The sequence below is a fragment of the Anopheles arabiensis genome, chromosome 3 (assembly GCF_016920715.1).
Source record: "Anopheles arabiensis isolate DONGOLA chromosome 3, AaraD3, whole genome shotgun sequence".
NCBI lineage: Eukaryota > Metazoa > Arthropoda > Insecta > Diptera > Culicidae > Anopheles > Anopheles arabiensis.
This window is the reverse complement of record NC_053518.1, coordinates 47,999,986-48,022,511: the sequence shown is the minus strand read 5'-3', so window position 1 is coordinate 48,022,511 and position 22,526 is coordinate 47,999,986. Positions and strand designations below refer to the sequence as shown.

Genomic DNA, 22,526 nt, shown 5'->3' with positions numbered 1-22,526 from the left:
ACCCGGTGCGGGAGTTTCCAATCAGGTGGAGGCGAGCATCGCTAAAATAGGGAAAGCAATTTGTACGTTAATTTGCTCATGAATATTGAGATACTTTCCCGCTCTTTATCTTGCTGACAGATATGTGAGTCAATTTATTTACATGCCTGTTTCGCATTACCTGGCCGGGAGAAATGGTTCTGAACTACGGCCAACAAATCATCACTATTTTCGGGCCGATATCATGATCGAATGATGGTGTGATTTGCACATTTGATCTTGCACGTACCAACGACGAGGAGTGGGGTCTCATGCACTGGTGATCGCTACATTGCAGTACAGTCCATCGATGAAGTACGGGATACACTTTATGGTAAAACTATGCAATGCCATATCCGTTGCAAGTGCATCCCTTGGTGGCAAGCAGCAATAGCGCATCACGCGTTACCGCAATTAATTAGGTGAGGTGAGGATGCCGTGCTGGTGCTGTTCGCTGCACTGGGTCTGCCCGCCTTTCGCATGATCGGTATTTACGCTAGTGATCGTATGTAATTGAAATGAATTTGATTTGCCCTATTTAGAAAGTGCAAAACTGGAGTAGTCGTCAAATGAAAGTGTGCCATTGCTACTGTTTCGTTATGTATTTCGCTATTCCTCTTCAGGGAATTTGACATTGTAAAGCGTATTTATTTTACTGTTTTGCTTACAATCATTTAACCTGCTTGCGTTGTAACGTTTGTTTTCCAGCGTTTGTTTTGCAATAACCACATTGTGGCGTGAGAATACCGCCCAAACATTGTCACATAATAGGGAGGTTAAATTGCCGCATTCCGGTACCGTGCAGTCGGACACAGCCACCAGGGGTAAAACAATGTACAAGTGTAGAGAAAATAACTCATTTTCCATTCGCCTTTGCAAGGGTTTAGTGATAAGTTGAGTTGCATAAGTCTTGCTGTGCGTTTGCATTTGTCGCTGCAAGTGATCTGTGTGGGAAAGGAAATGCAGCAAGTCACTACTGCACTACTGACCCACCGTGAAGACGTTCGTAGCGAGGCAGGCAAGTAAATTACAACGGCTGTGAACGTTACAGCAGCAACATAAACGCACATTATCTGTGTGCTGTCCTACTGTACCGATTTGTATGTTTTTCCGACCCTGACAGTGTGACCCAATAGTTAAGTACACTCCAAATGCTAGGTCCACATATTCTACACTGTTTACCCTGTTGGTCTTGTAGCAACTTTTTCGGACCGACGATCAATATTCACGCTTGACCAATAGCAATTGCCGAAGATTACCGCCAAATGTGCAGACTATTAAATGCAGCTCACAGTCGCTTTGCACAGAAGCAATTCAAAATTATGACAAAATATTTCAACCCAACGACGTCTGGTAAGGGTGAGGGTAGGGTTTTGGGTTGATGCGTAATACTTGGAGCCGTGTTGTTGTGAGCTGGCTGCAAAACGTTTCTGCAGTAAGCATATTATTCCAATTATTGTTCATCAAATGGCACCTGCGCAGTTTTTGCACTGGCGAAAAATGATGAACGTAATCGTAATTGTGAAATGGTGGATGTGTGTTTTTTAAATCCTTTGAAGTAGGGCATGCATGATCGGAATATATAAATACCATTTCAAGGATGAGCTCAATGAAAACGAATCAAAAATACTCTTTGCTAATTTCACCAATTTTGCTAATTTTTCAATGAGCAGACACCGAAAAATAATATCGATTCAAGGGTGAGCTGAATGAATAAGGATTATTTTACACTAATTTGGCATATTGAAACAGTCACTAATGAACAGTCACTTTATAATGTAATCAAACATTCGCAAAAGCTTTCATGATTTTTAAATTATTTTTTCCTAAAATAATCCACCGATTCACAGATCAACGATGCTACATGATCGTGAATGTAAAATGGACTTAAAAAAAAATTAAATAGTAAGTCATGCACTGTTCCAACTCAGAAAAGGTTAAACTGGCCAACTCAACCGCCCAGCCGATGTGGTACGAGTTTCACGCATGGCTACGCTTCCAACCCAAGATGATCGATAAACGATCGTACAAACCGATGGAGCAAACATTTCGATACGCTTCAATCGACCCGAACCGAACACACATTGAGCATGCTCAGCTAGATGCAAAAAACAAAACAAAAGAAAGAAATCAAACAGCAAGAAACTACTGCTCACACACGAACCTCCCCGCCTAGCAAGTGCACAGACAAGAAGCCCCTGAAGGGGTGCTCTCGAGAGAGAGAAGAAAGAAAAAAAAAACGATCGACGGAACAGGTTGCTGACCACCGTCGACGAGAGATCTTAGCTCCCCGTCTGCGTGCGTCTGGCGAATCAGGTGGAAAAAGCATTCCACGCATATTTGCGCCACAGCTACAGCTTTTCACTTTCTTCCCATTGCTTGCACTCCACACGGTCGGCACCAAATATGCCGTTGCATTTGCCACGGACGGGGAGGCGCCATTACACACGTGGTCGAAACGGTTGCGGCTTGGGCAAGCGTGAGCAAACCTTCCGCTTTACCGCAACTGCCACCAGAGCGCAAAATGTATGTCGATCGGTTTCCGATGCTGATTCCCTCAAGCCGCTTGGTAGTGTGCTGGGTAATGATATATTTTAATCATTTTATTACCATCATTCTCAAATCACACCCCTGGAAATGTGTGTCACCACAGAGTGTCTGGTCATCGACCCCTTTTGGATAAGGATTGCTTTGGGAAGGAGGAGGGCACCTCAAACCACTCAAGAACAAATCGCACGGCTAACGATCGACCGCAACACACACCTTTGCGCACGAAAAAACAGAGAAAAATCACCTCAAATCCAACCGTATGGAAATGAACCAACAGAGATGGGGGGTGACCAACTTTGCATTCGACTACGAATGTCGCATCCGGCCGGGTATGTTTATTCAATGATCTCAACCTTGGAATTCCGGCCGGGGCAGTGGACGGGCGAACTTTCACATATGCTCCGTCCAGCGTTCGCCGTGTTGCTCTTTCGGGATGAACAATTTCGTCAGAAGAGCAAGGTTCGGGTTCGCGCTGGAACCATGTTAATCAACGAGCAGCTGAAATTTGAAGAAAAAGCTCTATCCCACCCGTTTGCAGTTTGTTCAGTGCCGCGTCAATAAACTGAAACCAACAATTGCGTTAAGAGCAAAACGCTTCAATTCGTTTAACAATAAACAAACTGTAGATGTTATTGTTTGCAGCGTAAATTAAATGCAAGCCGATTCGATGTGTGCCGGTTGTTTGTGAAGGGTTGTTGCGTATACAGCGCAAGCAAAGTATGCATGAGACATGCGTCGTGTCCATAAAATTAGTTCTTCTTCTTGACGCGGCGTGTTGGAATAATGCCGATCAATTAGTTGCTGCTTTTCCCAAGCGATCTGCAATCTGTGCCCCCAAGCATATGGTGTACTACTCAGGAAGTGGCACCAGTTGGTGTGCCGCCCCCCCCCCTCCCATACACACAACAATGCACTCGCTAATAATATACTGCACCACTGTGAAAGGTTGGTGCAAACACGCGGCGAGTGTGATAACTTTCTTGATCTGCAGCAGCAGCATGAACCGCAAAAACGCTTCAGAGCATCGCTGATTTTTCCATCGATGCAAGCAGACACGATAAGAGGCTGTGTGCTGCCGTCTTCATTCGATGCATGCAGTTCCCGTTTTTTATCGATTCTAAAATCTGCTCCATGGGAAACGTCAGCGTGTGGCGCAACGTGCACCCGGACAGAAGATACACATAGTATGCGCTGCCAGGTATGGGAGAAGGAGATCGCTGCTTCCAGTGCTGCGATGATGGTTCGTCTTCATCGTTCTCCCGCTTACGCCATAACGCAATCCACGAGGCACCCGTAACAGGGGCAGCATAGGCAGGCGCTGGAAAATATAAAACAAAACCCCAAGATAAATAAATTCTCTCACCGGTCCGGTAATAATTGGATCGTTGCGTTTCCCCGTTCGGGAGGGCGCGAGCGGTGGCGCTTGCCATATTACGCGATGGCGTTACTAGAGTCGTGGGAGTTTTGTGAACCCGAATTTCCAGCCCCCCCCCCCTCCTGGACTCCAGATTCGCACTCATACCCACAAACAGGTCGCACTCCCTCCTCTTCCGGCTTCGAGGCCGGTTACACGTACCGCTGCGCTTTTTCATACGTCTTATTATAAATCATTCACGCCGGGCATTAGTTGATTCCTAAAGGCAAACAACACACCACAGCGGCGTCTCTCGCGTAACACCTTATTACGCTCATACAAATATTACGTTTGGCCGGTGAATCGGCAAAAGGGATGGATGCGAGCGCAAAGTTCAGAGCGAAAGTTCATCATTAAGTTGCATGGCTTTTGCACTGTGGCCTAAGAAACCGCCCACGGATGTGCCTGCCGGTTGGGTGGTTTGGGTGGTTTGCAAACTTAGTGCAGGGGGTAAGGGGGAGGGGGACTTTGCACTGCTGGAAAACCGCAAACGGGGCGGAGGCGGACGGGCGTCTTCACCGAGCTGTGCGAGAGGTGAAGCTGCCCTGTTTGATTCGCAAGAACTCGCAGCGATGCTAATGGACGGTGAAAGGTTAATCTTCCCGGTCCGGCTTAATGAAACGAAATACCTTTTCCCGGACTGCTCAAGAAATCAATTTGACGGCCAGCCAGGTTGAAACCACCGTGTTAAAACAAGGTGCAGTTTTGCGTAACCAAACGGCGCAGCGTGATCGAAATTAGATGAAGCTCGGTTGATTAGCGATCGGAATGCATCGAAACGAGATTGATTTTATGGAGGCTTTTTGTTGCTAATCTCATGCACCTATCTCTCCTGTCACAATTTCTCCTGTCTTTTACCTAATTTGATTAAACAATTGACTCGCAATGCCCCACCATCAGCCGCACTCAATTGTGTTCGGTGCCGCTGGAAGACTTGAAGAAAGCTGGCAAGGAAAGGCGGACCACCAACACCAACCACAAGACAATTGGCCTGATGGCAGATGCGAATTGGAAGCAGATTTTGATTATTATTCGGCTATCAAACGACCGCGGTCCGCAACCTCATTCTCTATCGCCTCATGCCCACCGCTTCGAAGGAACCGTTCGAAAGCCTGCCATCGCACCAGGAAAGAAAAAAAAACTTACTTTCACAATGAATCAACATTTACTTTGCGTTTAGCTGTATGTGACCAGTGTGTGTGTGTGTGTTTTTTTTTAATGTATTATCCCTCTTCTTTCTATCACTGTCACTGTTATGTTGCGACGGGCTGTTGTGGCAACTTTCGGAACACTGCCATCGAAACCTTCCCCAACGTCTAAGACGTCGTTTCGGTGGTTTGCGTCAAAAGAGTTTAGAAAGATGGATGGAGCTTACACTTTTTTAGTGGCATTCCCATGCTCCTCCTGCTCACAAAGATCGTCGAGTGCACCACTTTTGTCAAATGGCGTCAAATCTTTTCAGAACAAATCGTCCAATTTGTCTTGTCCGTTTTCACGATGCAATGCGTTTCCCCCCCCCCCCTCTTCAAATGTGTCCTGTTGGATGGGACCTGTTGAATGATCGTGCGTGTTACCGATTACACCCCAAACCAGCGCCCTCATCCTCCGCTGACCCGGTCAGTGGCCGTTAAATTAACGTTCAGCCAAGTGACAAGAGCCCAGAGGGCAAGGAGTACGCGCGCTCTACGCGTTTCAACAACAACAACACACAGTAGAAAGTGGCAACGAGGGACATATTAACAAACGTGACAAAGCGATAAAAGCGCACTGGCCAAGGAAATGGCGCTGGACATCTTATTTGAAGGCACTTCGTCAAAGGTTGCCCGGGCAAAGGTTGAGCCACTGGGCAGCAGTGTGTGGCTTGGTTGGTTTGCCATGTAATTTTCGCGAGTCCATCGAATCCCACACCGGAACCATGCAAACGGGCATGGTGGAATTGCGTGACCACGCTAACGGTGGCGCTTTCGAATGTTTGTTTTTCGTATTGTCACTCCGGCATCACGGAATGCGGAATCTGTGTGATACGAAGCAAACCGTTTGTTGTTATTTCTCCCCACCACCTCCTCCTCCTTCTCCTCCTCGTATTTCCTATCGTCCTATCCCAAACGCCAAACGGAAGTGATAGTGAGCGTTTTTAGCACTTTGACTAATGTTACGGCATGCCTGCCCGTTCATCAGAGATTGGTGGCCGTTGTTTCGCAGGCAGAAAGAATAAAGCTCCCGCTTCCCGCACCCTACCCACACATACATGCGCGAGCGCGCCCGATATTCGATCAGAGCGCTTGGGACTACCAAATTATAGACATAGATTAACTTTTCAAACTAACGTCATTGGGGTGGATGTAGGGTGGTGGAGGCTTTACAGTCACTCGCGTCGGTAATATTATGATTTCCGCAATTTTCATTTCCAACTCCCTCTCATGATCGCCAATGATGGTGATTAGCTGCTTTTCGTTCGGCCCCGGGTTGCTTTCCCTGGGCCCTTGGGTGGACGTTGCGCATGTTAGGGAGCATTTCCGGCTTCCCAGCCGATCGTCGCCAGAAAGCTTCGATGAGTTAAAATGGAAAATTAGGGGTATTTGGACAACACTCTTGAAAGATGGAAATTGAATCTCGCTCTGACATACACGAACGCGCGCACGTTCGCCCAGACTTGATGGTCGGTTTAAGGGGTTATGGGCATTTAGTCTGTGAACATGTCATTCTGGGCAGTTTACACGGGCAAAGACAAGCTATTAGTGTACCATATCTTTCCCGCTTCGGAATGTTCCACTACGCCCTACACAGATGGTGATTTTTTTAAGTTCGCTCAATAAACCATAAATTGCGTCACATGCTTTAAGTACTCGAAAATTTCACTCCTTCTCAAAAGTGTGCGTGAGTGTGTGTTTGTACGATGTTGTTGAGGATGAATTTCCTATCCATCATCTTTTAGCACCCCGAGGATCGGACAGACAGAAGATGTTTGTGCACATGGGCAAGAAAAATCAGTTTTGATTGCGACACAAACAGCTCAAGCCGCAGAGCAAAAACTGCGGTATTAAATGCGCAACAATTAGCGTTTTCGGGCAAAGTTGTACCCTTACGTAACATTACGATCATCTTCAGTGCACTAAAGAAAAAGTGCACGAAAAAAGTTGATGAGGCCGATAAAGTGGGCGCACTCGCACTAAATCCGTGTTTCCCGGAACGTTAAGAGGTCATCTCGTGGTGGTATCATAGCATGTGCCCGAGGGCCCATATTTGGTACCGTACCAATGGGATATTTCAGTTGGCGGCCATTCACATGAACTCGCCTGTACGCAAAGAGGAAAAGAAATTGTTCCCTTTGGTACGATCCAAGATGTAGGTGGCCCTAACCGAAGGAGTGATATCTTTAGGCGATTGTGTTGTGTTCTTCAGATCACTTCGAACAGATGTTCATTTGCGGTTTGTTCTGCGCAGGAAAATACATCGATCACCACTTAGAGCACGTGATTTCGAGGTGAGGTGCGACGCAGATCGTTTGCCGATCGAAAGTCTGCCGCTCCATTAGCGTACGGTTGGCTCGCACTGATGATGAGCTAATAGGATGTGATTGGGGCGTCAAAAAGTGAAATGTAAATGGTCTACCGCACACAATGGTTCGTGTGGATAATCGTGTTACGTCAGGCTGTGGTGGTTGAAATTGTCCTGGTATGGAGACAAACACTTGCTCTTGCAATATTTTGTACAGTAAAGATCCAACCAGAAACACAAATGACCATCGCCAAACGCAAAGTTGAAAATGGTGACGTTCTGCTTATAAAGTGTTCATACATCAATGCTTAATGTTATTCTAATGACAAAACTTATAAATAGTTATAGAAAAACTTCATATAATGACATAGTAGAGCATCCAATCCTCATCCCAACAAATCGAACCTACTTAAGCTGAGAAAACATACTGCAAAGGCATGCTTACGAACCAGTTCCGGTCTCACGACCCGCGAAGGGTAATAAAACCGAATTTGCTAATAACAATGCGGAAATGCTATAATGATAAGCCGACGTGTGAACTACCAGGCGTATCAATCACGCTAATGTTAATAATGTTAATTTTTTTAATAAATAATGTTAATTTTCTTTCCCAAATCATGAGACGAGAACGTTTTGGAAGGGTTTTCATACAACTCAATGGCTATTAATTAAAAGCAAACACTTGCACAGTTGTAAATAGTAAACATTCAATTATTACACAAAAACACTTTTGTAGTGTACTCCTAACCACAAACGTTGCCGGCACTTATGTTGTTGGTTTAGTTCATTGGTCTATGTTGTAAAAACATTTGCATTCCACACCAGGCACCAAATTGCACCAACATCACTGTGCACTTTATGCGCAAACAAGCAAACAAGCAAAAACAGCCAATGCTTCATATTACTCAAATCCGTTTTGTGTTTGTTTCCCTCTCTTTTTACTTTCTTTTCAATCATTTTCCATAGATTCCCAAATCATTCGGGGTAAGTCTCGGCGGCGTCTCTCCATCATCCTCCTTCTTCTCCCACTTGGTGGCGTCTGCGTATGTGCGATCGTACAACAACCGAATTACAAACAACGCCGGCCAACAACAAATACGCATACGGAAAACAAGACGTAGCTTATATTTTTGCGATGCTTCGGAGCACGGCGAGCTTAGAAAGTGTTGTGTTGGATCTCTCTCCCTCTCTCTCTTTCTCTCCTTGTCGCTCTGTTGTGGAGCCGATCGCACGGGGGGAATGTTTTTTTGTTGATTTTTCACATCTTAAATTCCACTCTCGATCGCGCGCATCATCGATTAATCAATCAATCAACCAATCAATCATAAGTGATCAAGTATTATGCAGACGGAGCATGCTGCGTGTTACCTTATCTACCTTTCGGTTTCACGCAGCGACTTTTTTTCTCATACGATCGTACCGCCACTTGTAGGATAAAGAGCCGCCACGGGACCAAGAGGGGCCTGTGTCTATTTGGTCGGTGATCGATTCATTTTCAAACCAACATCAGATCGATCGAGTCTTTCTAGTGTACGAAAATTGAAATTCGACTCAGGCCCCCTTCGGAAGTAGTGGTGGCGCTGGTGGTCGTTTAGAGCTGCTCCGTTGCATAAGTGACGAGCAAAAATTAACCATCTCTATCGGGCTAGAGAGCAGCATTCCTCGCATCCCGGTACGGTTTAGCGTATTGTCGGTGGAACCGTCTGGAAGTGGCGCCTGCTGGCGAGCAATTGCACTGCACCCAGCTGAGTATGCTTGAGTCGCCAGTCTCCCCGCACATTGAACCCCTTCCGGCAATTATGGAACACCGATGTTACCCGGGGAACGTGTCAAATGCAATTTGCTTCAAGCTGTGATTTTTGCCACGCGATCGCACCGGTGGTAGCCTGCTGCGATAGACATTATGCAATTTCGTTTTGCGGCGAAAGCTTCACAAATAACCAATCACCGATAGAGAGGATCGATCATAATATCGTTATGTTTGTACAGCACCGCGATGGCCGCTGCAGGGTTCGAAACTTGTTTTGAAGCGCTCGGGCGCATTAGCCCACTTGTTCGTACTCAGCTCAATGGCTCATCAACGGCCATGGGGTATGTGATGCTCATGCATCACAAGGTCGTCCTCAGCTGAAGATAGCACGGTGTTCTTCCTGATCTTCAATCACCATTTGCCCCGAAATGCATACGAATTTTACCCCATCATCGATGGTAATGAGCGCAGTTTAGCTTCATTTTATCGTACCAATCTGCTGCTGCTGCTGCTTCAATGCGAGTGCCGTTCGGTTGAATTGTAATTGAAACTTGCGTAAAGTACGTTTCACTTTCGTCTCAATCACCATCCAGACGAACCCACCCACTTGTTAAGAAGCTGAAACTGGCTCGTTTCACGTGCCCGATCGGCCGGCAAGTGGTCCGAGTGGATGGGTTTAATTATACTATCCATGTCGTTGGCATCGTGTCGGTACTGCAGTTAAATGCAGCAATTTCTCAGCCGACGGAGAACACTTTCTCCCCCACTTGTCCGCCCACTGCGTTTTGGATGGCCGAGCTAGGGTATTAGAAAATGCGGTTACTATAGAGTAACCAAACCTGGTGGCAACCTGTCAAAAACCTTCGAGCTGGAGAAAGATACCGTGTAATGGCAACATTGTTGGGAGGAAATAATGGTATTTCTATGAAATTGAGAATTCCGAGTGAATGGAATAAAAGGCTGATTGTAACTATTTTTCTAGTTCAATATGATCAAGCTAAGGAATGAGGCATTCATTTCGATGTTATTGAATTCAGACGTATAATTGCTTTGAAATGTTGTGTTTCATTGTAAAGATCTTTACAATTCTATGTGTTGCCGCGTTCTAGGATATAGCATGGAATTAAATGAATTAAATAACAGACAAGATTTTTTTATATTTATACCTACCAATCTGAATGTTAAAAACAGAAATTCCTTGGATTATCGGGTAATAGAAGCACATTATTCAGAAAATGATCATACGTTTCCATTAAAATAATGAATGCTCAACAAGACAAGCTCTGTGTTGTAACGAACATATGGTTGAAAATGATGTTCCACATACTAGTCGCTTTTCCAATTTGTATAATATCCCAAGAGCCATTTTACGCCGTTCTGCAACGTCCAAATTCTAAGACAATGCATACATAACAAGACTGCATGTTCAATTATACCTCGCGTTTAACGATCGATGCTTGTTTTGTTTTTAGTAGTGCAGTTCTTGTAAGGTTTACCTTGAGCCATTTGATCTGCTGTTGATTTTTCTGGTGGAAAATCACTGGCCACTGATCACGGTTTTGTGCTGCAGAAGAGCACCTTCACTTTACCGAAAATGTGCCACTGTGTAGAGCCGGCAGCGTGCACAAGTGAATGTGCTGCTCCGTTCCCATCGCTCGAAACATCTTCTCCGTGTTCCTAAAACCAATTCGTCACGACGGAGCATTCCGATCGAGCAGCTAACGACCGCAATGGGTCGAAAATAATGAAGCTTCCCCAAGCGGTGAGCTGTATTAAATTAATATTCATTTGAAATTTAATGATTCAGTGGACAGTCAATCACTCGACCGTTCGTTGCTTTTCTCATCACTCGGGAAGGAAATGCGTCGTAATGGTAATTACAATCATCTTTGGTTCATGATCTCCTCGCCTTTGGGAATCAGCAGCAGCAAAAAAACGGAACCTTCAGCCGAGCGGACTGAAAGTGAAGTACATGAATTGCGACGAATTGGTACGCTCACACATTGAGGGTACTTTCACGATTGGACACTTGTTCAAATCGTCCAATCGAACGCGCTTTACACGAATCACACGGACACTGAAAATGTCAAGAGGAAGCGTAATTTATGCAAACGATCAAGCCCAACTCTGCGTGTGGGTACAGATGACGAAATTTGGCATCTTGAGCCATCAAAAAGCTCTAAAAATGGTCTTTCGTGGTCGAGGTGGTGCGTAAAAAGTAGCACATTCATTACATAGTGACCGTTAAAGGAGATGAATCAAATTCCACGGTACGGTTGTTGTTTTTTTTGTAGAAACGATTACTGCGTTTTGAAAGGCATAATGGGGAAGGTGAAGAATCCCGCTTATATCCTACGCGCTCTTCCCGCCGGATCCACGGTCTGCTGGTGGTGGTCAATCAGCGGTGGCCAGCGGAAGAAAGGTATTTGATCGAAGTGAAAGTCCATTTCGTGCGATGAAGCCGACGCTTAAAGGGAAGGCAAACGGGCACATACAAAAGAATGCAATCGAATGCAGGAATGTCCACTACGCGAAGGAGATTTTCTGCTGGTTGTTGTATATGATGCAATGGAGCCTAACGCGCATAAAGACGCGTCTACTGATTCACTTTCGTCTACACTCGAAAGTCTAGGAAAGTTCACAACTCTCACGATGCGCGGACAAATGAAGTGATCAATTGTGTGTTCTTGAATGAAAAAAAAAACCGTATTGTCATAACCGTTGGGGCTGGTTATGAAGGTATACCTTCTCGGTGCATGATCGTGGGTACTCCCCTAGGTACATACCAAAATCAACAAAAACCATCATCTAACTTTCCTAACCTTTGATCCGATTAACATTACACAAACAGAAACGCTTGGATTACACACATCATCGCTGTTCTTTACGTAATCACTGTGGATACGCTAAGATAAAGCCATTGATCACTGTTTACATCAACTGGCTCTCATCGCATAGTTCTTACGCAAAGCGAAACGCATATCGAGCGTTGCAGAGAACCAGGAACCAGAGTGATCGCACAAAAGCTGAGATCACATCGCTTCGCGCCACGCATCATTGCGAACCTTCCCTTCCCAATTGATGCTTGCACGCAACTCTTCCCACAATTTCGTAACTAGAGCAATGGAAGCCCGCATACCGATTGTTCCGATTCTGAGTTTTTTTCTTCTTTTGGCCTTCCCTTGCGTTTGACGTAACGGCGCGATCGTGTACGAAACATCTCCTCTCTTGGTGGCAAGCTTATTTCGTGGACCACGCCACATCCGATCCCACAAAAACAAGCGGTACCGAAGCAATGATCCAAAGCGGCATCATCTACTTCCTGCGCGCCGGACAGCTGGGGCTGTCGAAAACAATTGACCACCACCGAACCGGTGTTGCTGCGTCCGCGGCTGGCGCTTTAAACGCCAGCGGAATGGTGTTACGTTCACGCGTTCACCACATCCAGAGAAGAAAACGACCCCAAACAATCGACCCGTAAAACTGCATAACCGTGTTAGCCAAAGTGTCGGCTTCGGGCCAGCCTTTCTCGTATCGCCACAGCTTCCATCGAGCATCATCCAGTGCCTCACCACCCTCTTACCACGGGGATGAAAGGGGGGCGCATCACTAGTGTTTTCATTTCTTTGCAGTTGAAATTGCCCAGAGCGGGCGTATCGGAGGGGCAACGCTTGTTACATCATCGCACCGCGATGCTTTGCGCGCATCTTGACGGTTCGCTAGATCTGGGGTCCTTTCCCGAATCTAAGACACTCCCCCCTCCCTAGGGGCCTGTAATGAGCTACTTGTAGTGTTGCAGATTCGATTGAAAATGTTTCCTTTCTCTTGGCAGTGGGTCATCAGTGGCCGCTGGGTCGCTTCTTGGGTAAAAAGGAACGTAACCCATGCAGTCAAATCAAGGGACCGGTATAATTGTGCAAGAAAAGTGTTGAAGATGATGGTAAACAAGGGGCTTCTTTTTATGAGAGCGGTGAAGATAACCAACGACGGAACGGGTTAATAAACCTACTTTGCCGATTTGGTTGCGTTTATTGATAGTGAAAGGATGCTAGAGCGGGTACACGAATGTTGTTTGGCTAAAATTACACAACCATCGCGTGAAGATCGTCCTCAAAAGTGTGCATGCAAACGTGTGTGACCTCAATTATACAGCCTCATTCACTCTCGTGCCTCAGTAAGTCCGCAGCAGTAACGATTTCTGACACGAAACATTCTTCTCTGTTCGTTCGGTCAATAGGTTCCACCGAAAGCTCAGCGACGCCAGCTGACGCAACAGCAGCAGACGCACATTCTGAGCGACATTCAGAAGCACCAGCATCGCTTCAATCTGCATCAAAACCAACGTTCGCCGAACGTTTTCATACAACCGTCGATTCAAATACCGGTGCCCCCTCAACCCCATTCAAGGCAACCGTTCAGTGGCCCAAGTAGTACACAGCAACACTTCCAGCCCAACGCACACTTCCATCACCACTCGAACAATCTACATCCACCACCACCACCATCATCACCGGCCAATGGACCGGTGAACAGCTTCCGCGCACCGTCCGGCCGTCCAGGACCTAGCTTTGGAGCACAAGTAAACCGCTATTACTTCCAGCACCACACGCAGACCACATTCATACCAAATTTTTTACAACTCTTACAGCAGGACACACGACTGCCACCACAGCAGCGCTCCGTACAGAACCAACTACAGCAGGCCACATTCTTCAACGGACCACCACCACCACCACACACTAATGGCCCCGCGCCCGTCAGTCAGCCACTGAACAGCCAACCTTCCTCCTTTCTGAACAGCATCGATACACCAACGTTCGGTGCACCCCAAAGACCCAACTCCCTTCAGGCTCCTTTCCTTCAGACTCCTCCTTCCTTCACCGGTAATGGACAGGTTCGCTTCCCGAGCCAAGGCGCACCATCGAACGGGGCGAACCTTGGCCAACAGCCTGTGCCGTTGTTCACCAACCAGCAGCTACCACTGCACAACTCTCCCCAAAACTTCAAGCTGTCCGGGCCGAACGCCGGCCAGTCGACGTTCCCGGTGCAGCCGACATTCCACAACAGCCAATCCGTAAATCCGGCCCTTCAATTCCCACCGCTTTCGCAGTCGATCGGAACGAACTTCCAGCAGCCCTCGCCGCAGTTCCAGCAGCAGCAGCAGCAACAGCAGCTTCCGAGACTGCAACCGAACGTTCCATTTGCCCAATCGTCCAATAACTTCAACGCCCAGCCCCAGGGTGCTGGATTCCCACAGGCCCAACCTCAAATACAAACGTTCAGCGGACCGCAGCAACCCGTGCAGAGTGCACAGTTCGGTGGTCAGGCGACCAACTTTAACGGTCTACAGCAACAACAGCAGCAACCACTTAGCTATCAGCAGCAGCAGGAGTACGAACGTCGGCTCAAGGAAGAAAGTGAACGGATTCGCGAGCTGCAGGAAAAGCAGAAGGTAATCCAAAAGCATGAACAGTTCCTGCAGAAGCAATACCAGAAACAGCAAGCGAAGGTACAGCAGCTGCATCAGGAGTTCCTGAAGAAGCAGCAAAAGATCCTCCAGCAGCAACAGCAGCAGCAACAGCAGCAGCAATACGAACAGCAGCAAAAGACCGTCCCAACTCAGGTACGTTCGCGCGATGTGTTGCCGTCGGAGCGGACACTTTTTGAAAAGGCTGTTAAGATGCAGTCAAAGCCCGTAGCCGTACCAGAACCAACTACATCAACCGCTGCAGCCACCAGTGGACAGCTTTCGGTGATCCCGCTCAAGCCCAACAGCAAGAAGGACTACAGCAGCATCACTCAGTCGGATCTGGACGTACTGCTCAGCGCGAACCGTCAGACCCTGTTCCAAACGATCAAGTCCGAGACGGCAAAGCCAGCCAAGGCGAAGCCCACGAAGGTAAAGTCTACCAAAGCGCTCGGACGAGACGATCTGCTTAAGCAGCTGAAGCTTGCCCTTGCCGAAACTTCGCCCGATCTTGGTGGCAAGAATTACAGCTCGACCGATCTGGTACTACCGAACGGTGAAAAGGTGCAGGTCATCCGTACGACCGATCCCGAAATCATCAAGCGCGCCAACGCCAACTCGGAGGGTGTGCTGACCCAGCAGCTCGATTCGCCCACGACACCGAAACCACTGTCCTTCGAGGACATTGCGCGCAGTGGTCTGCTTCCCCCGGGTGCGGACTTTGAACTGATCAAGCAGACGGAGGATGGGCAGATCCAGGAGGTGGGCAAGATCCCGCCTCAAAAGAAGGTTACCTTTGTGTACCTGGAGGAACAGGATGACGGATCGTACAAGGTGCAAGGGGTAAAGGGTAGCGGTGACAAGGAAACCAAAACGTCCGGTGCCGATGTGGACAGCATCTTGAAACGCATCAAGAACGGTGAAATTCAGCTGCCTCCCCCATCGTCGGTCGTGTCGAAGGGATCCGTGGCCAAGCCGGACCTGATCGAGGACGCACCGATCACGACTACGACGCCACGCCATCAACCGATCAAGAAAGCCAACTCGGTGACGATCATTCCACACAGCACACCGATCGAGGATCACGCCTCGACTGCTTTCCTGTCCGGCAGTACTGTACACCATACCGCCTCGCCGGCACCGGCCACCATCTACGCTTCCACGCCTTCCCCGGCAAGCCCGAGCAGCGGTGTCACTGCATACTCACCGGGTGGCTACTCTGGCAGCACGCTTCCACAGCAAGTCTCGGCCCGTCTTTCAACGCCGTCGCCAGTGTCCGGTAGCTATACCGCCGACAGCACGGCACGATTCTCCGAAGCAAACTCAGTGTACACCCCGGTGTCTACCACGGCCATCCCGCCCGCTACACCAGCACCTAGCATCTATCAGACTGCCAACACGGAAAATTATTTCTCGGACACGGCTACGGCCGCTGCCATTGAGCAGCAACAGCAGACGGCCAGTACCTACCAGCATCAGACGATTCATGCGTCACATCAGTCCACCGCTAGCGATGCTGTCCCTACGGCATCCGCATCCGAAACGATCACGCAACAGCAACAAGACAACACGCTCAGCGCTCCCAAGGAGGACACCCAGCAGCAGCAAAATGAACTACCAGCAATTCTCAAGAATAACGGACTATTTGCCATGGCCAAATATCTCCGCCAGTCTGGTCTCGATACGATACTGAATGAAACGGGCCCGTACACAATCTTCGTGCCCACCGATAAAGCCTTCCGCAGTCTGCTTGTCCAGCTGGGCGGACCCGAAAAGGCGGAAGAGAAGTTCCGCAACAACCCACGCCTACTGAGCGGAGTAAGTGGCAGTGCAGGGCCAATAGTCTGATTGGAAGTCGATCATCATTCATCACTCATCACTGATCTTTTTTTTCATTCCAGCTGCTCTTGCATCACGTCATTCCTGGATCGTTCGAAATCGCGTCTCTGCAGGATGAAATGACTGGTGTGTCCCTGGCCGGAACTCAGCTTCGCGTAAATCAATACAACATGCACGACTCGGAATGGAACGACGTTAAGGTAATGGGTGGCACTATAGCTGCCTATTTCATTACAAATTAGTTAATTACGTTTTTTAATTTTAATTTCCGACCCACTAGGTGACCACCATCAACGGCGCTATGGTCGTGCCAGACAAACAGGACATCGTGATCCCCCAGGGTATTGCTCATGCCGTCGACCGTGTCATGTTCCCGCTACCAGTTGGTGATATTCTTCAGACGCTTCAATCGGACCGTGAGCGACGCTTTACTCACTTCCTACGAGCATTGTTTGCATCGGGCATGTCGGATACTCTCCAGAATAAAGGTAAAGTCGTACGATAGGAGAAGATCGTTTGCAAAAACTTTGCTGAAACTCGGTATTTTCCCTGTGCCACATTCAGGTATCAAAACTTACACAGTATTCGCTCCAACCGATGCCGCATTTGCTCACCTCTCGACTGAGGAACTCACCAACCTAGTCACGGAAAAGGACCAGGCGGAAGAGCTCGTACGCAAGCACGTTGTCCCGGGCACTTTATTCACTGCCGGTATGCGTTTCTACCAGGTTAAGGACGTTATGGCGGAGGGAAAGACAGTTACGCTGCAGAAGACGGGAGGTACGTCGCAAAAGGAACTTTACATGAAGCTAACGAACAAAAGCCAAATTAACCATTTCCCTAATTTACAGGTAAAATCAAGGTTAACGATGGTTATCTGCAGACGTCTAATATCCCAACAACGAACGGCGTTATACATGCTATCGACTCGTTGCTGTAAGCATTCACCCTCGCCACCACCAAGCTGGACACGAATCTACAAAACACGATCACGTTAATTTCCAGTCGGGTGGGGAAAACACAGACCTGAAACGTCAATCCGTCTGTCCTCGAAGTTGTGTTGTTAATTTATTACAAAATGCCCTTCCATGAGTGTCCGTTTTCAATTTCAATCAAAATTACGTTCAGGTTCACAATGCACTACCGATTGAAAGTAACCATTATTATTTTGGCAATATATGACCAACTAGAATGAATGGGAGCGCAACCGAGAAGTTCTCCAGAAAACTATGGATAAAATCCCATTCTCTGTTTGGTTCGTTAGTGGTCTGAACAGTTTTGATAATCGTTAAGTTTAAATGATAATTTATTCGTTAAGTTTAGTAAAATGCTGTTTTGTACGATTTCCCGCTCCGGCCCATTTACTGGGTGATCGTTGTAAATACTATGAAAAACAGTGTAATAAAGAGTTCGAGAAAGAGAGAGAGTTCGCTTTAGTAATCCTATCCGAATTTATCTTTTGCTGTTCCTTCCGAAAAACGAAGTGATGTGTCTTTGATCGTCCTTTTCTTGGGTTCTTTTCATAGTTTCCTACGCCACAAATACGCTCCAATTCTTCTTTCAGCAATCTTTGTGTACATGTGTTATGTTTGGATTTTGATTAAATAGGTGATAAGATAAGATGCAGTAGAAAATATTACGATAATTATCAGATTTAAATAATTATTTGTTATTAAAAACCAGGAATCTGATCATCGCAGTGCATGTCGTCCTAACATGACCCGATCATGCCCGTTTCTCCAGCATGCTTGCTTCCTGGTTGCTGCTTCCCATCCATGTAGACACTCGATCTCCGGCAGATTTTCTTTACATGATCCTGCCATTAAACTCGCTGTGCTCCTCCGCGGCTCGTGCCAAGCTGAGAATCGCTGTCAAACGAGGTAGAGTTTACCATTCTAATAATGGAGCATGCTATGGTGTTATAGTTAGTATGGTAAACTGCCCCATTGTATCATGCTGGTATACGCCATCTTAACAATGTCTGCTTTGCCATACACGTCAATAAGCACGTAGTTCTAGAGATGGGTGAAGTTGGCAAAAATCAGGAGTCGACTCCGATCCGACTCCGATAAATTCGGAATCGACTCCGGAAGGTAGGACCGCCCTGCATTATCCGGAGTCGTTCGGAATCGTCCGGAATCGCCCGGAGTCGTCCGGAGTCCTTCGGAGTCGGAGTCGTCCGGAGTTGTCAGGAGTCGATAGGAGTCGTTCGGAGTCTTCCGGAGTCGTTTGGAGCCGTGCGGAGTCGATCTGAGCTTTCGGAGTCGTCTGGAGTCAGCCTTCGAAACAAAGGCCTGTACATAAAGTGCACATCTGAAGTGCAATGTCTGATCACAAGCACATTAAAACACACGGCTTCTGTTGACTCCGACCAACTCTGATTCCTGTTGACTCCGATCGACTCTAGACGACTCCGAATGACCCCGACTCCGATCGATTATGGCCGACTCCTGACGAATCCGGACGACTAAGACGACTCTGAACGACTCTGAACTACTCCGAACGACTCCGGACGACTCCGGACGACTCCGAACGACTCTGACTCCGAACGACTCCGACTCCGAACGACTCCGGACGACTCCAAACGACTCCGGACGACTCTGACTCCGAATGACGCCGGACGACTCCGAATGACTCCGGACGACTCCGGACGACTCCGGATGACTCCGGACGACTCCGACTCCGGGCGGATCTAGTGGTTCCATTTTGGCGGAGTCGAAATCGGACTAACAATAGTCGGAATCGGATCGGAGCCGTGGGTGCGCTCTAGAGAGCACATCACTGCGTAGTTTATCCTTCGCCTCCACGTTACATGCTCAAACACATTGTCCAAAATGTTCCCGAAAATGCGTCGCTTCAACACACCCAGAACTTTTGCATCTCTCACTCGGATGGTCCATAATTCGAGTTCATAAAGGATGGTCGTGGGAATCAATGTCCGATATTTTTTACATTCCATGCTCATTAAGTATAATCTAGCAACATAACTTCTTGTACAAAATTCGATTATATTATTATAATGTCATATTACTTCATTCTTTACTTAAATAATGATGACCCACGTTACCACTCTGGCACTTTGTAGTTGGATAGAAGAGCCTTAATTATTCTCAAAGCAGTTTCAAGTCCTATATGATTGCACAGAATGGAAACAGGTAAGATTGCGAATTGCGGTGTTAATTACCGCCTATACAATATGTTCGCTTTACGATGAACTAATCTTACACGTCGAAAGGTAATCGGAAACTATCAGAAGATTCAGACGAACGCAAAATCCACCACTGACCAGATCTAAAGCCAACTCTTACTGAAAACCGTAGAATGCAAAAAAAGTATTATCTCTTCATACATTCATCGACATAAGATACAATGAACTGTTTTAAGATCCTGATCCTGATCGTCAGCTGATCAGACTAGTTAGACTGACTATGTGACGTTGTTGAAGGTGGACCTAGAAATATCAGGGCATTTTGCGACCCACCATCGGCTTGCACCAAGGAGATCGACTGACTGTCTCCTATTGAACTTAATGCTAGAGATGGCAATCCCCGACTCGAAGTTGAAGTCTTAGGGAACCATTTTTGTAAGTCAACAAATATCCTGGGATACGCTGATGATATAGATATCATTGGTCTGGAGCTCTGCTATGTAGCTAATGCCAACTAAGGGATTGAGCAAGCAGTCGAAAACTCGGATAACAGATAAACTAGACAAAACCCTATTTACAAATCCACCTATGACCTATGAAGGAGAAACGTACGGATAGGGGAACGCACTACTGGAGTCGTCCAGGATTTAATCAATGTTCAGTGGCATTCTATTGTAATGCTGTATATCTCTGTCAAACAAAAAAAATTCTGGCTCCTGCAGTCATACAGTTTAGCAGAAAATCTATAAATTACTACTGTTAGTAAGCCTTTGTGTCCTAGAGTATAGAGGAGTACAATGAAAATTTCATAAATTTCGAACAAAAATTATTTGTTTCAATCTGATAAAGCGGACAGGAAATGAAATGTGAACTCAAAAACCATTCAGTACATTCAGCCATTTGTATGGAAGTAAATATGGTGATACAGCAATCACTAGATAGGTCTTTTTGTTTGCAAAAAAGGAAGGATGCGGTGGTTAAGAAGAAGCAATAAATTAAGTTTCTAAATATAAACCATCTGCAAACAATCAGAATATTTGTAAGCAAATTCTGGTGAGACTGGCAATAATCTAGATCTTGTACTGGTGGGGAGAAAAGTGCATATGGATTGGAAGGGGTCTATAATTTCCGTTTTTAAATTATCTTGCTGATGTATTGAATTTCCCTGCCAGTTACTTTTTCAGGTTAATTTCCTTGGAATTATAATACAGGAAAGGATGAATATGCTCAAACAGAGTGGCCCATTTAGCATAAGAAATTGATTTTGGGGAGTATTTGACATACGTCGTCTGTCGTATCATTACACTCATACCTTCTTCTTCTTCTTCTTTTGGGCCAACAACCGTTTGTCGGTCAATGCCTGCCTGTACCACTACTTGTGGGCTCGGCTTTCAGTGACCTATGGTACTACTCCCCCATAGCAGGATAGTCAGTCCTTCGTATGGCAGCACGGTCCAATTGGGACTTGAATCTGTGACGGGCAGTTGTTAAGTTGTACGAGTTGACAACTGTACTTCGAGACCGGCTTACACTCAGACCATTACATATAAAATTAAACAATTCTATCACAATGACACCTTGGTGTTAAAAATTTATAATATAACCTACCAATATTATAAGATTGTTTCGAAGATACAACGTACATTAGTACTGCACATGCAGAACAAATGAGCTCGGAGCATCCAACACACATTCTCAAAGCGTTAGAAAGATGTTGTTATTTAAAGGGATTTATTCATACACCAGATTACCCGGGTAAGTCAATAATGGGAGCAAATTAATAGAACTTACCTTACTGCAAACGTAGCTGTGATGTATATGTTAAAACATCAGTTTAATGTTACACATATTGTCCTGTAAAGAATAACTGCAATTGGCATCACGACATTGAATAATTCATTCATGATTGCATGTGACCACCTTCCAGACATACTAGATATTGTTGCTGCGAAAGTAGTGCCCTGGAACATGATGTTGATACCAGATAAACTGGCCGTCAGATTTTTACCTGAAAAGTGGTGTGGCCGACCCATTGGTTGGATCGTGATGAGCGACATAAAGGATACTAGAGAATACTATTGTAGTATTCGATGGAGCAAGGCCCGTTATTGCTTGGTGGAACTCGGCTGATCGTCTTGGGTCTTGGACGCTAATTTCTTTACTGTGTTTTTCATATTTACATCTTAAGAATACTCCGTCATGCTGAAACCTGCGTTGGTGTAGCATAGGACTTTATCATCATCATCATCATCATCATCTTTTCCGTAAAACATTTGGTTTTTGATTTCCATTTTGAATATTGATTTATTTTCATAATTATGTGTATATATATATCATCAATAACAGTTCAATAAATTGGTACCGTTGTTCTCGTTTCGCTACGCAAATCGCTGCCTTACTAGTGCAGTCGGGTTGATGTTACCTTGCGCCCGTTCCCTTGCAACTAAGAACTTTTCGCAAGATATGCCATTCCGATGGTTTATCCTCCTGCCAGCCGTTGTTTCACGTGTTTTGCCTTTTTGATCTATGCATTTTTGTTTCATAAACGGACTCTGTTGGACTTTCCTACCCAACATATACAGCATTACATTTCTTCGGTTTTCGTCTGTTTAAATTATGGTGTGATATTAAAAGATGCTACAATTATACATCACTTTCAATTAACGTGCTGCCGCGGAACGCGAACATCAGTCAATATAATATTGTTTGCCGTGTTAATAACAACGCGTGTTCAGTAAATAAGCGTACCCAGTAGTATCATGAGGATTACGATGAAATGATCGAGTACGATGAGAAATGAACTATCAGTAAATATTATTATCGTTCCTGTGTGTGTGTATGT

General features: G+C 46.2%; 1 protein-coding gene across 3 annotated transcripts in view; it reads left to right on the top strand.

The window, feature by feature from the left end:
- Nucleotides 1-17,976, top strand: part of LOC120903944 (daxx-like protein) — a 29,599-nt gene extending 11,623 nt beyond the window's left edge. Inside the window, exons 2-8 of one of the 3 annotated variants that reach the window (XM_040313625.1) lie at nucleotides 8,447-8,464; nucleotides 13,468-13,809; nucleotides 13,879-16,515; nucleotides 16,599-16,736; nucleotides 16,817-17,024; nucleotides 17,101-17,316; nucleotides 17,388-17,976. In XM_040313625.1, the coding sequence (XP_040169559.1) occupies nucleotides 8,447-8,464; nucleotides 13,468-13,809; nucleotides 13,879-16,515; nucleotides 16,599-16,736; nucleotides 16,817-17,024; nucleotides 17,101-17,316; nucleotides 17,388-17,476 (3,648 nt within the window). In that variant the 3' untranslated portion in view covers nucleotides 17,477-17,976. The remainder of the gene's footprint in view (nucleotides 1-8,446; nucleotides 8,465-13,467; nucleotides 13,810-13,878; nucleotides 16,516-16,598; nucleotides 16,737-16,816; nucleotides 17,025-17,100; nucleotides 17,317-17,387) is intronic. The other 2 variants (XM_040313626.1, XM_040313627.1) reach the window with 2 other exon arrangements.
- The last annotated feature ends 4,550 nt before the right edge of the window (nucleotides 17,977-22,526 follow it).